General features: G+C 36.9%; 1 protein-coding gene across 4 annotated transcripts in view; it reads right to left on the reverse strand.

Moving 5' to 3' along the window:
• Positions 1 to 12,104, reverse strand: part of RALGAPA2 (Ral GTPase activating protein catalytic subunit alpha 2) — a 374,904-nt gene that overhangs the window by 228,868 nt on the left and 133,932 nt on the right. For all 4 annotated transcript variants that reach the window (XR_006655322.3, XR_006655321.3, XM_024559518.4 and 1 more), the window contains exons 15-16: positions 10,093 to 10,330; positions 6,654 to 6,818 (exon numbers count right to left, since the gene is read on the reverse strand). Coding sequence is in view for 2 of the 4 variants with exons in the window: in XM_024559518.4 (XP_024415286.1) it covers positions 6,654 to 6,818; positions 10,093 to 10,330 (403 nt within the window). In the remaining 2 variants the exon portion in view is untranslated. The remainder of the gene's footprint in view (positions 1 to 6,653; positions 6,819 to 10,092; positions 10,331 to 12,104) is intronic.

Below are 12,104 nucleotides of genomic sequence, written 5' to 3' on the forward strand. Positions count from 1 at the left end.
AGACCCAGCACAGCCTGCTTCATAAGGGTCTCTCAATCTCAGCAATACTGATATTTTGGGGTCAGGTATTTCTTTGTGGTGGGGGCTGTCTTGGCATTTCAGGTTATTTAACAGCATCCATGGCTTCCACCAACTGGAGGTCAGTGTGGCACTGCTCCAGTTGTGACCATCAAAAATGTCTGTAGACATTGTCAAATGTTCTCTGGGAAGTGAAATCATCCCCAGTTGACAACCATGGCTCTAAATCATACTCAACTTCTGTTGGAACAGTGTAAGTATATATAGGAATCAAGAATCTGAGTAAATTATAAGGGTGAATGAGAAAAAAAATCTCCAAAATGAGATTACTAACAGGAAGAGCTTTCTTCTCAGAAAATATTCCAGACAAACTAGTAAAAACTTAAATAATATGGGAGGAAAAATGGAGTGTGAAAAAAGAAAACTTTAACCACAAAAAATCCTTTGGGTCTATTATCAGCCAAATAGAAAATTAACTATTTTAAATAGTTTATTAATCATCTCTAGACAGTAGTTATTTTTTTGAAAACCAAATTAGCAAGGAGTTAATGCACATTAGTAATTTCACTGGTACCCATCACCCCATATACCACTCTTAATGTTTTTCATCTTCAATATTTACTAGAGAAAAAGACTTCTAAGAATCATAGTCCTTATTCTCAATAAAACTATCTTCTGCTCTCACACTCTGTAAATTAAATAATTTGATATTTTACATACTCATCAGGGAAACTCAGCTTTAATTCTGGTTTGCTAAACCACACTATGACATGATTAAGTGGTACGGAAAGCCACAATTAGGCTATCTCCAATATTAAATAAATACTAATAATGCCCTCTTTCTAAAAATAAAAAAGAATATGAAAATATTTCCCTCTTTAGAAGATTCAGTTCATCTTAGGATCACTTAAAAAACAAGTAGACTGAGACCTAATTATTCACTGCAGTGCAAATTAAATCCTTTTGTTAGAGTATCTATGCCCAAAATCACTTTTGGTCCTATAATGTCTTAATAAACCATTAAGATATTATATTGTGTATAAACCACATGCAGCTAATGTCCATTTTAATTGGCTGTTGCCCAGAAGCAATTTTTCTTTATTTGAAAAATTAGCACTTTTTAGCAGGGATTTTAGTTGCTCAAATCTCAATAAGCAGTATGTATCTGCATAAACTGATCTTTCCTTTATATGTGACTATAATTTATTAACTCCAAAGAAGTCTTGCCAGCATAATTTTTCCAGTTTATTCATTTTAGAGGAGGTACAACAAGCATTCTAGCATTGAAATGCTCAAATCTTTTGTAATATTTTATGAAAATTCCCTTCCATTTTCAAGGCACTGTATAGAATGTACATTGAGGCAGGCGTGACTATTTCCCTCTATTATAAATTATGGGTCAAAAAAAAAATCCTCTTATCATTCTTAACTGCAAAGACCAGTGGTGCTACAGAAATTTTTCTTGACTATTAATTGCCACTAAACGTCTACCTACATAATAATGATTATTAATATTCATTGAAAAAACCCAACAAGGTACAATGCCCAGGTACACATGTGTGATGTGAGGATATTAACAAAGAAAGCAAGACCCACAGGTAAGTGGAAGAAGCCCGGGAACACCGACAGACATAAGAGAAAGCATTACAGTACCTGGTAGCCTGTGAGAGCAAGAGGAGTAAGAGAGACCAGGTAAGAGAGTGCTCACGTTGTGAAGGAGGAGCGGGATGCTTTTAGTGGCAGGCAAAGCCTCAGAAAGTTGGACACAGTTGCTGATAGACTCGCTTCTCTTAGCTTCCAGGAAAGATAAAGTAATAATTATGTCAGAAGAATGTCGGGATCTTTCACTTCTTTTTTATTATTATTTTTCTGAGTTCTCTTTAAATACAGCATGGGGCAACAGTAGGTTTACAGTTAGTTGTTGGTATGGTAAATAATACAATCATTAATAATAATACAAGAGTAAACTCTGTTTCATATACTCACAACTGTAAACCTACTGTTGGCCCGCCCATTATTTAAAGGAGGTCATTTTAAACTTTAAAGGCAGTCAGTACAAAGCACATACAGCCAACTTTCAGTGATTCTGATGATATGGGAGAATGGACAATTCACAAACAATCTTATTTTATTTTTTAGAGAGATAGAAGAAAGGGGAAGGAGAAAGAGAGGGAAAGAGGGAGGGGGTGGGAGTGAGAGAGAAACATCTATTTGCTATTCCACTTATTTACGCATTCATTGGTTGATTCTCGTATGTACCCTGACTGGAGATCAAACCTGCAACCTTGGCATATTGGGACAATGCTCTAACCAACTGAGCTACCTAGCCAGGGCTCACTCAATTTTATTTTAGAATGCTTTATATGTTTAGTCTTTCCTTGTTTTCTGTTGTGTCTCAGATTCACATTTGGGTTGTTTATTTGGGCAAACATGATAATCCATTTTCCCTTCCTAAAAGACACAAACAAAAAGGCCACAGTGAGGAAAAGAAAATCTAGCCTAAGATTAAAAGTGTTCTATAAATAATACATAATTCAAAAATTGGTTTACTGAGAGCTGACTATATTCAAAAGCAAATCATTTAGTAAATTAAACATCCGAAAAGCTTAAGCACATATAAAAGTCAAGCTGAAAATTAAAAGATATGATAAATGAAATGAAGATAAAAACCTCCATGAAACCCATCCTTTTTTACATTACATTTCATGCTTCTTAAATCCATAATTTCCTATTATGAACTTTATGGTGTTCTTAAGTTTTCAATATACTGCTATCCAAATGACCATTTGAGAAAATAAATGCAGGAAGAGCACATGCTGTATATATGAAAGTATCATCAGTATAATCATTTTATCCTTAAGACAAAAATATAAAGGTTTACCTGCTCTTTTGTTATCTTTACGTGATTTTAACATTAATGAAATAGAACTACAAATGCTAGTGACACATTCACAGAAAGTGAAACAAACTTTTTAGTTTCCCGCCTTTCCCTCTATCCCTGGGCTATCAGAACTCCCAATTCTAAAGGACTATCTGCAATGGAATTGCAGTATAATTCGCAAATGTGTAAAATAATGTTTAAGTGAAAGCGACGTCTATGTAAACACCAAACTGACTGACTTGAAATTTCCTATACCATTTGTTCATCTCTCAATGTCAGACACAGATTTGCGTGTTATTTTAAAAAGTGTTCCTTTTATAAGTCAAATGATTGTGCATTTTCCCAAAATGGATCACTAGATATTTCAGAGATAATAAAATATAAAATAATTATTATGTGTGAAAATTGATTTGCTTTAATCCCTCATTTTATACATCTAAAATTTTAGTGTCATTCACACTCAGGAACAAAGTTTTACTTTATAATTCTTTAACACTTTCCTTGCCAGTCCTTTTAATTTGCAAACTAAGTGCATTCTCTGTTAAATTGCCATTTCCCTACTCAGCAATTCCTCATTTTATATTTCCCTCTTGCCACCATCACTGACATTTTCTCAAACTAAGAGTAGTCTGTGGGGAAAATCAAAATATAATAATCTTCAATTATTCTGAGACTGGAGAAAAAGTCACTTTCAAAAGAGTCTTCCATATTAATATCTTAACGCTAAAAGTAGCAAAAACTAACTTCATGAACAGGCTTGTTCTCTCATTAAAAGGTGGCCTCTATATAGGTCAAAATCTACCATGAAAATAATCTGGGCCTTTTTAAAAGACAAACAGGTGAATTATTACACAACGTATAAACAACTAATATTTAGTCTATAGAGATTAATTTTATAAAATAGCATAATATAAAATCTTCAAAGACCATTGCTTTCACAGGCAACAAAAAAGATTTATAATTTTTAAAAATTAACATAAAATAGGAAATTCACACATATGTATCCATATATACATATATGTAAAATACATAAGATTATAGCTATGTCCAACTCAATAGCTCACATCTTCATTATCTTTTACAGGTTATGGTTTTAAGTATTTTTAATTTAATTAACCCCATAAAGGCCAGGTTTATGATTTTTAAGTGACATGCTCTACAAATAGGTTTATATGATTTTGTAAAATTCTTATTTTTGCAACACCATGGCTTTTCAGACACTTGAGGATACCAATAAACTGATCCTCACTGGCATAAATGTGCTGAGAATTTTCTAAAACATGCCATGGCCTATTCCATACTACTGGTCTAATATATCTACTGAAAAACTAAGATGCAATCTCTTCTATGGCTGTGTTTTGGCCAAGTAGTGGCATATGAAACATGCAATGTCCAATAATTTGCTCCTCATAAAAATGTGAGAATAGAGATTTTAAAAGTGTTTTGAATGATCACTTCTATTATCATAGTGATTCAAGGGTTGTGACTGACAACAGGAAGTCTGAGTAGCTCAGATATGATGCCACTTTTGTCCTAAGATTTTATTTTGATCCCTTTCTTTAAAGATCCAGTGATAAAAGAAAGGAGTTTTTAGGAGGTAGGACAAGAAAGGAAATAAGTGGATAAGCCTCCCTACAAGTTGCCTGTTACCAGGAATAGGGACTTTCCTCAGGGGAGAGAATGCTACAGAAAGGAGTTAAATAAGAGGTGAATGTAAAGTGGGTGATAATCACCAACAAATGCTTCAGCAAAAAGCATGAGACAGGGTTAAGGTATATTTCCATAAAACTCCAACAGGATTCTAAGCCATCTGTCTTTATTTACTAAGCACTGAGAAGTATGTAGAATGTAAATAAATCTTTGATTTATTACTAGAGAATATTATAACTTTCTGCAGTAAACATGCTGATTAACAATTATAATTGTATGTATTTTTGATGTGAAAAACTGCGGGAAAGTTGTTTTAAATTACAGCCTCAAAGTCACTGGAGGGGGGTGCTTTATTTGTTATTAAATACTGGATATAAGCTTACTTTTTGAAGATTTCTCTTTTTGTTTTAAGAGTAAAGTGTAGCAAAGCAGTGTGAATAACTGGGGTTCTTGGTCAGGTTCTGGTTAATTCCTACTGGCTGTTAATGATATCTACAGCCAGTAGGATACAAATTTTCAAAAAGATACAAAAAATTTAAATGTCTGCATCCAGTCCTGAAAACTATTATTATCCTTGTTGCGGGGACAAGTTGCCACACTCTTTGAAGATTCATATTTTTCAATAACGACAATAATGCAACTAGTTGTGTGATTACTAGTGTAATGGAAGGTGTAGGGTGAGAGGCCCCCCCACAGGCCTGGTGGCTTGGGGGCTGGGAGGAACAGCAGGGCAGGGATTGAGAGTTGTTTTGCATATATCAACAGGAGGCTAGCTAGGGAGATGGGCATGACTTTGACCCATGATGTAACTGGGAGGCAGTTCCCCAGCTACAGCCCTGCATAAGAGCTTGGAGATGGTTGGCTCCACATCACAGGGGACCTCAACTGCCCAGACTAACTATGGCAGCCACAAAAGGCAGAGAATACGGGAGTGCTGGCCGGTGTATGGGATTATGGGAGGAGTCGGAAATGGGGTTATGGAAGAGGTTCCAGGCTGGGATTTAAACTAAAGGCAGTCCACCACAAGGAACGAGACACAACATGAGACAATGGGGGACAATGCGAGACTATACAGGAAGAAAAGTTGTGGAAGGACTCTCGCTGGCAGGCCATGAGGAGGTGGCCATATGGTTGTGGGTTAAGAACTAGAGATTGTGGTGACACAGCTGATGGTGCTGGGGACTGAAGGAGACCTGCCCGGCCATGCACAGATTACGGGGATGAACCGGGAATCCAGCCAAAGTATGGACTTATATTTCTTTCCCTGAGATCCGGTACCTCTGACTGGCCTGGATTGGCAAGGGGAGGCAGGACTATGTGTGTGTTTGTGAGTGTGTTAAAGAGACTTTCAGATTTAATGGCAACATTCCGCCATTACGCTAAGCCTGTATAACTTTTGAATAAATAATTCCTTTCCTTTTTACCAAAATCTGGTGTCGAGAGCCACAATTCCTACCTGGCAGCAGGCAAGAAGAACCATAGTACAGAAAGACCCCAGGGTCGGGGGGCCTGTTTCGGTAACAGTATCTGGGCTACTGAATGTGTCTGTAACACTAAGACTCTTATTTCCTCAAGATTAAAATAAAACATCTATTTTCTCTATTGCACAAACATCTCAGTCAATATTAACATCTCACTAAATATTAAAGCCTTACCACAATGAAGGATTTCAAAATAAATATGAAGAATTGAAAGTAACCAGAATAGGAAGTTAAAAAGATAGAGAAATTTCATTTAACGAAAGGTCTAGCTTTTAACTTCTCAGCAGAATTTTAAAACTTTTACAACATTTTACTCCCATAAATCCATTTTATTTTTTTTAATCTTCATGGGAAGATATGTTTATTGATTTTTAGAGAGAGGGGGAGGGGGAGAGAGAGAGCAAAACGTCAACATGAGAGACAAACACTGATGAGCTGCTTCTCCTATGCACCCCGACCTGGAATCAAACCCACAACCGAAATATTGTGCCCTGACCACACACTGAACCCACAACCTTTTGGTGCATGGGACAATGTTCCAACCAACTGAGTCACTAGTCAGGGCCCTATAAACCATGTTAGATAGCAATATACCTTTGGGAAATGTTTAAATAAATGTTTACCAGTTGCTTTTTGGCGAACGGTATTTCTTGCTTTCTCAACTCCTGGTGCTCCAGATGTGGTGGCACTCCTAAATCGCATTGGCTCAGTCACATCTGGGTGGCTCCTCCAGCTGAGAGAAAAGGATCTCCCCACAGTGGTTCCTTTCTGAGAATCTAGAATGCAGCCTGATAAGGGATAAGACAAAAAAACAACTAAAGGCTGAATTCATTATTATTCATTTTATAGCCTATGTTGCTCAGCAAATTTCATACCTACAATTATGTATAATCAGCAGCTTCTCTTGTTGCAAATTAGGTACCAATTCCTTATACTGTAATTTAGGAAGTTATTCATGTACAGGTAATCTAAACATTCCTATTGACAAAGTATTTTTCAAGCATCTCCAACAGTCTCATGAAAATTACCATATCTTCATAGTACTCACTCCAATATACAAAAAAACACATCGGTAAACCTCTCTCAATATAAGAACAATGTCAAATGAAGTTATACCACTGCTCCAAAAACTTTCATAAACCAGAAAATTAGACATCTGATTTTAGACTAGTATTCCATCCTGTAGGTGCCAACCTCTCTACAAATACCCAAAAGAAATGTATGCCTATAATCTCTAATTAGAGACAACCAAATGAGCAAGGAAAATGACAATCTACAAATAATATAAGATCCTACTTTAGCGAAGCTCTAAAACAATAAAATATTACAGCTCTGCAATTGAGATTGTCTTCTTTCCTCTCATATTGCTCTGGTCATATATTTCAAATGTGTGGTCAAGAATCCAAAAGAAATACAAGAGAAAAGAGAATGAGACACTAGGAGATTTCTGCACAGGTATAATGTGGTTGTTGGCTGCCACCTGTGGCTTGTTTTCACACTCAGGTTCCTCTCAGAGTATATTTTATTTCCCCAAGTCCAGTGCTTAGAAAGCAAGTACTTCTATAATGAATATTTAAATCTGTTTTTAGGATAAAGCAATATAATAAATAAATCAGAAATATATTCCATACTCATTAATTAAATTTGTTCTGTATCGTTCCAAAAATAGTGTTTCTGAAGTTTTTCACCTTTCTAAGACACACCTATCTTTTCCCATGACTCTGTTCACACAGTGAGAAGAAAAAATATTGTGGGGGTTGAAGGGGAGGGTAGATTACAAGAATTTCAGGAGGCAGGGAATGTGCTAAGTTTGAGAAAATCCTGAAATCCTGTCTTAGCAACTCCCCTCATCTTAAAAGTCACTCATAATCAGGTAGACTCTCCTCTGGGCTGAGAACCAAAGTTTTAGAGAGCCAAGTTTATCGTCTTAGGCCTGGGTTTACATAGAGGCCCTCAGAGATGCTACAGAGCACAAGACAGAGGCCAAGGGCCCAGGCTCTTGGCTCCCTGACCCTACTTCAAACCCAAATCTCCAGTTTAATACAGTTTTTAGGAAGGGCTCTGTATAGTTTCAAAGCGGGAGGAAAAGGGATATGCTGCTAAAGTACGTTAGAAAATCATTAGTCTAAATCTAAACTAAACTGTCTCACTGGAATACTATGTGCTTAGACTACTTTGTTTCGGCTTCTTACTAACTTGCTTTTGTTAACTGATGCTTTGGCAAGCCACTCACAGACTGCAATGAAAATATTGTAAGAATCAGCCATATTAATCATTGTAACTCATTCATACCTACCAGTATGCACATTCTCTTTTGTCCTCTCTCCCACACTTACAGCTTCATCACCTGACTGACTTTGGTAGCAAGACTGAGTAAGCAGAGATTTAAAATGCACCCATTGCCCAGTCACCCTGACAGCTAGCCAACTCCTCGAAGTAGAGAGCTGCCTAGCTGACAATTCAGTCTAACTTAGTGATTTTCAACAGGTGTGCCATGGCACACCAGTGTGCCACAAGAATTTTTAAAACATGCAACTTGTGGTTTAGTCAGGGGCACTGACCTCTTTTCCCTTAGATTGGCAAATAAAAAACTGACAACAGCCAACACAGCAATAGCCATCCTATGTGAATGCCCTGTCTTAAACCATAAATATACAGGTCATATAATAGAACTGCATTTTATTAATCATGCTGTATGATAAGGTTGTTTCTGGTTGGTTAATTCTTGGTACCAGAAATCCTTATATACAAGTGTAGGCATCTAATTTTTAAAAAGTCACTTTGGAGCAAAAAGGTAGGTGATTACTGTTAACTTTTTTTATAAATCAATCAAATCACACCTTTTTGTCATATCAGCAAAAAATGTATTTTTTGGTATGTTGCATAATTTTAGTAATTAGTTTATGTGTACCATCAGATGAAAAAGGTTGAAAATCACTGGTCTAGCTGACTGCAAACACAGGCATGAATCCAGCAGAAAAACTGCCCAGCTAAGTCTGACCCAAACTTTCAACACATAAAATCATTAGTAAATAAATGGTTACTATTTTCAGCCACAATGTTTTGGGGTGATTTGTCACACAGTAAAAGCTAACTTACACAATGTATAATAAGGCTACTGATGAGGTTGTAGTGTACCATATAAAGCGATGTACCCTTTATGAGTCTTTGAAGGAGAAAGTCGTATCACCTAACCAAGTACTCTCTGATTCTCCGAGGTAACCCTGTGAAGATCAAGAGTCAAATCTGAGGCTGCCTTCCCACCTCTCAGCAAGCATATAAGGCTCTCTGGCAAGCAATTTGGCATTTTAATTGTACCTGTAAGTCTACCACTTTCATTTTGCCCCAATGTCCTTATGAATTTTAACTATTGCACTATATGTACTACTATGAGCTGCCTCAAAATTTTTACATAATAAACTGGAGAACAAGTGAATAATTCTAAGAATTGTGTCACAGCCTTAAAAACAGTAATGAAGACAGGGGATGCCAAATTGTCATTCTCAAAGAAACCATCACTGATGTTTCCACCTTGATCTGATTCGAGGTATCAAACCAATTTTTACCCCAAAATACATCAAGGCCAAAATGACTCTCATCTGAAGTATTCAGAATTTTTACACCTTTCCTAGGGAGGCAACAGAATATGTCTTACAAGTGTGGCATTTTGAGCTGGACTTGCTTTACCACTTCTTAGCTATGTGACCTTGAATGAGTTAATCACTGTAGACTGTTCTTCAGTTTCTTTGTTTGTGATACGGGGATAGTTAATAGTATCTACCTCATAGGAAACCATGAGGATGAAGAGAGAGAATATGTACAAAGCACTAGCCATTATTATTGTTTTTTACTAGTATCCCCTTTGTCTTCCTTCTTCTTCCACAGCCTCTTCATAAATTTATCACCCTCATTAAGGGGACAGAATACCACAAGACATGATCTAATGGCCCCACTGAGGACACTGTCTATCTATATGGCTGGTTCAGTTTATTATGAAGTTTCACAATACTCCTCTCTTGATGTCCTTAGACATCTGGGGTTACCCTGTAAGAACAGAAATACCTTTGCCTCGTTGTTTCTTTTCCTTCTGTTCACTTAATTTGTCCAGAGGTAGGTTTGTCATCTCAACTCCATAAACAGTTCTTGCAAGCACTGCTGTCAAGGAATCCATAATGTTGGCCCACTCATTTATGAGTTCCTCCCACTCCGTGAGGGAGGACAGCACACCAAGAAAGTCATCCCAGAGCTCTCGAGAAATGTACACACAGAGGTTTGCTCGGATCCAAGCCACAATGAGCGTCTAAAATCAACCAACCAAGTAAGAGAATTCATTATCTTCATTTGGAAAAAGTATACTTTTTAACAAAATATTTTAAATTACTAATTACAAAATGAATTTTACAATAGTAAGTGCTTTTGGATTTTGTTTTTCTTGTAATATCTCAAAATCCATTTGATCAACTGTAATCAGGATTTGAGCTACTGTGAAGTTAGTTATCATTATGAACAAAGCTACTAATTCAAAACTGGTCCTGGCATAATTGGGGAGAAGACAAGCTCTTTGTACAACAACTATTCTGTTTCCTGAAACAGCTCTTTCTATCATTCTCTACAGTGGCTTCTTTAGACATCATCTTTTATATGTAAACATCCAACCTCACCAACTCCACCCTGATTTTTAACAGATGAGCTCACTGCAGACTTAAGAGAAAACATAATCCATTAAACAAGATGCCTATGACCTCTGCCCTCCAGGCCACATGTCTGCCCAGCTTCACCTCCACCTGCAGGCTCTGCTCTTTACACATGTCCCCACTCTGCTCTGGACCTCTTCCTCAGCTCTGTCTCTCCTTTACCTCCAATCCAGCCTACCTCCCCAGCTCTTCTCATCAGTATAAAATACTCCAATTATTCCACATCTTAAAAAGAAGAGTTCCCTTGAACAAAGATTATTAAGATTCCCCCCTCTAGTTATAGCCCCATTTCTCCCCCTTTCAAAGCCAAATTTCACACTTACTCTATCTGCACTTGCTCATCTCCCAGTCAACCTCTGGCTTTCACCCTTCTAGGCCATCCCACCTTTTGCCTGGGTTTTGATCTCCATTCTCATGGCTCCAGTTATCATCTGTGTACCATTGACTTCTGAATCTCCATGTTCAGCCCAGATCTCTTTGCTGGTTTCCTGACCTATCTGCTTCCTAGATAGTTCTAACTGCATGTTCAGCAGGCACCTATAATACAGCATAATAGTAAAAAGAATTCAATTTCTTCCACTGAGATTCTTCCAATCCCTTGACTTGGTCTCTCCTGCTCCTCCAGTAGCCTTCAGCTTCCACAGTTCTCTGCACTTCCTCCATCAGAGCACTTACTGCCTTTTCCTTAGGAGTCTATTAACTTCTCTGTGTCCCTCCTCTAGTCTTACGTGATCTACAGCACTACAACCGGTCACATGAGCAACCCTACAAGACTACTACACATATGTTCTGGATATTTCCTTACCTTGAAATTGCTCAGTTCCTTACTCTGCCAAAATATTCCACATCCTTTAAAATTCAAATCAAAATAATTTCTACACAATCAAGACACAAATAGGCTCCCATTGTCATTGAGAGTTATGCTGTTCATGGAATAGGGATAAATTTTCTTTAAATTAAAATATAAATTTTTCTTTAACATACACGTAAGAAATTTTTGAGAAACAGAAAACAGTCTACAATTAGGCAGGACGGTTCTGACCATCTGAAAATCATATTTAAAGTGACCCTTATGCAATGTACTTGCTTCCTATGTTTCAATTCATGTTTACCATACTTATTAAAGGCATAAACATTTTAAAGTTGAGCTAAATTAGTTAAATATACTGAAAACAAGGTTTTAAACTGATACTTTAAATCTGATTCTAAGAGGAATAAATTTTTTTAAAGTTAAGAACAATGTGACTTCAGGCCAAGATGGAGGTGTAGGTACACACACCCCTCGCATAACCATGAGAACAATCACGACTAACCTCAAAGCAAAAACAACCGGAACTGCCAGAAAAATCAAACTGTATGAAAGTCTGACAATTAAGGATT

This window comes from Desmodus rotundus, chromosome 6 (genome assembly GCF_022682495.2).
Source record: "Desmodus rotundus isolate HL8 chromosome 6, HLdesRot8A.1, whole genome shotgun sequence".
Lineage (NCBI taxonomy): Eukaryota > Metazoa > Chordata > Mammalia > Chiroptera > Phyllostomidae > Desmodus > Desmodus rotundus.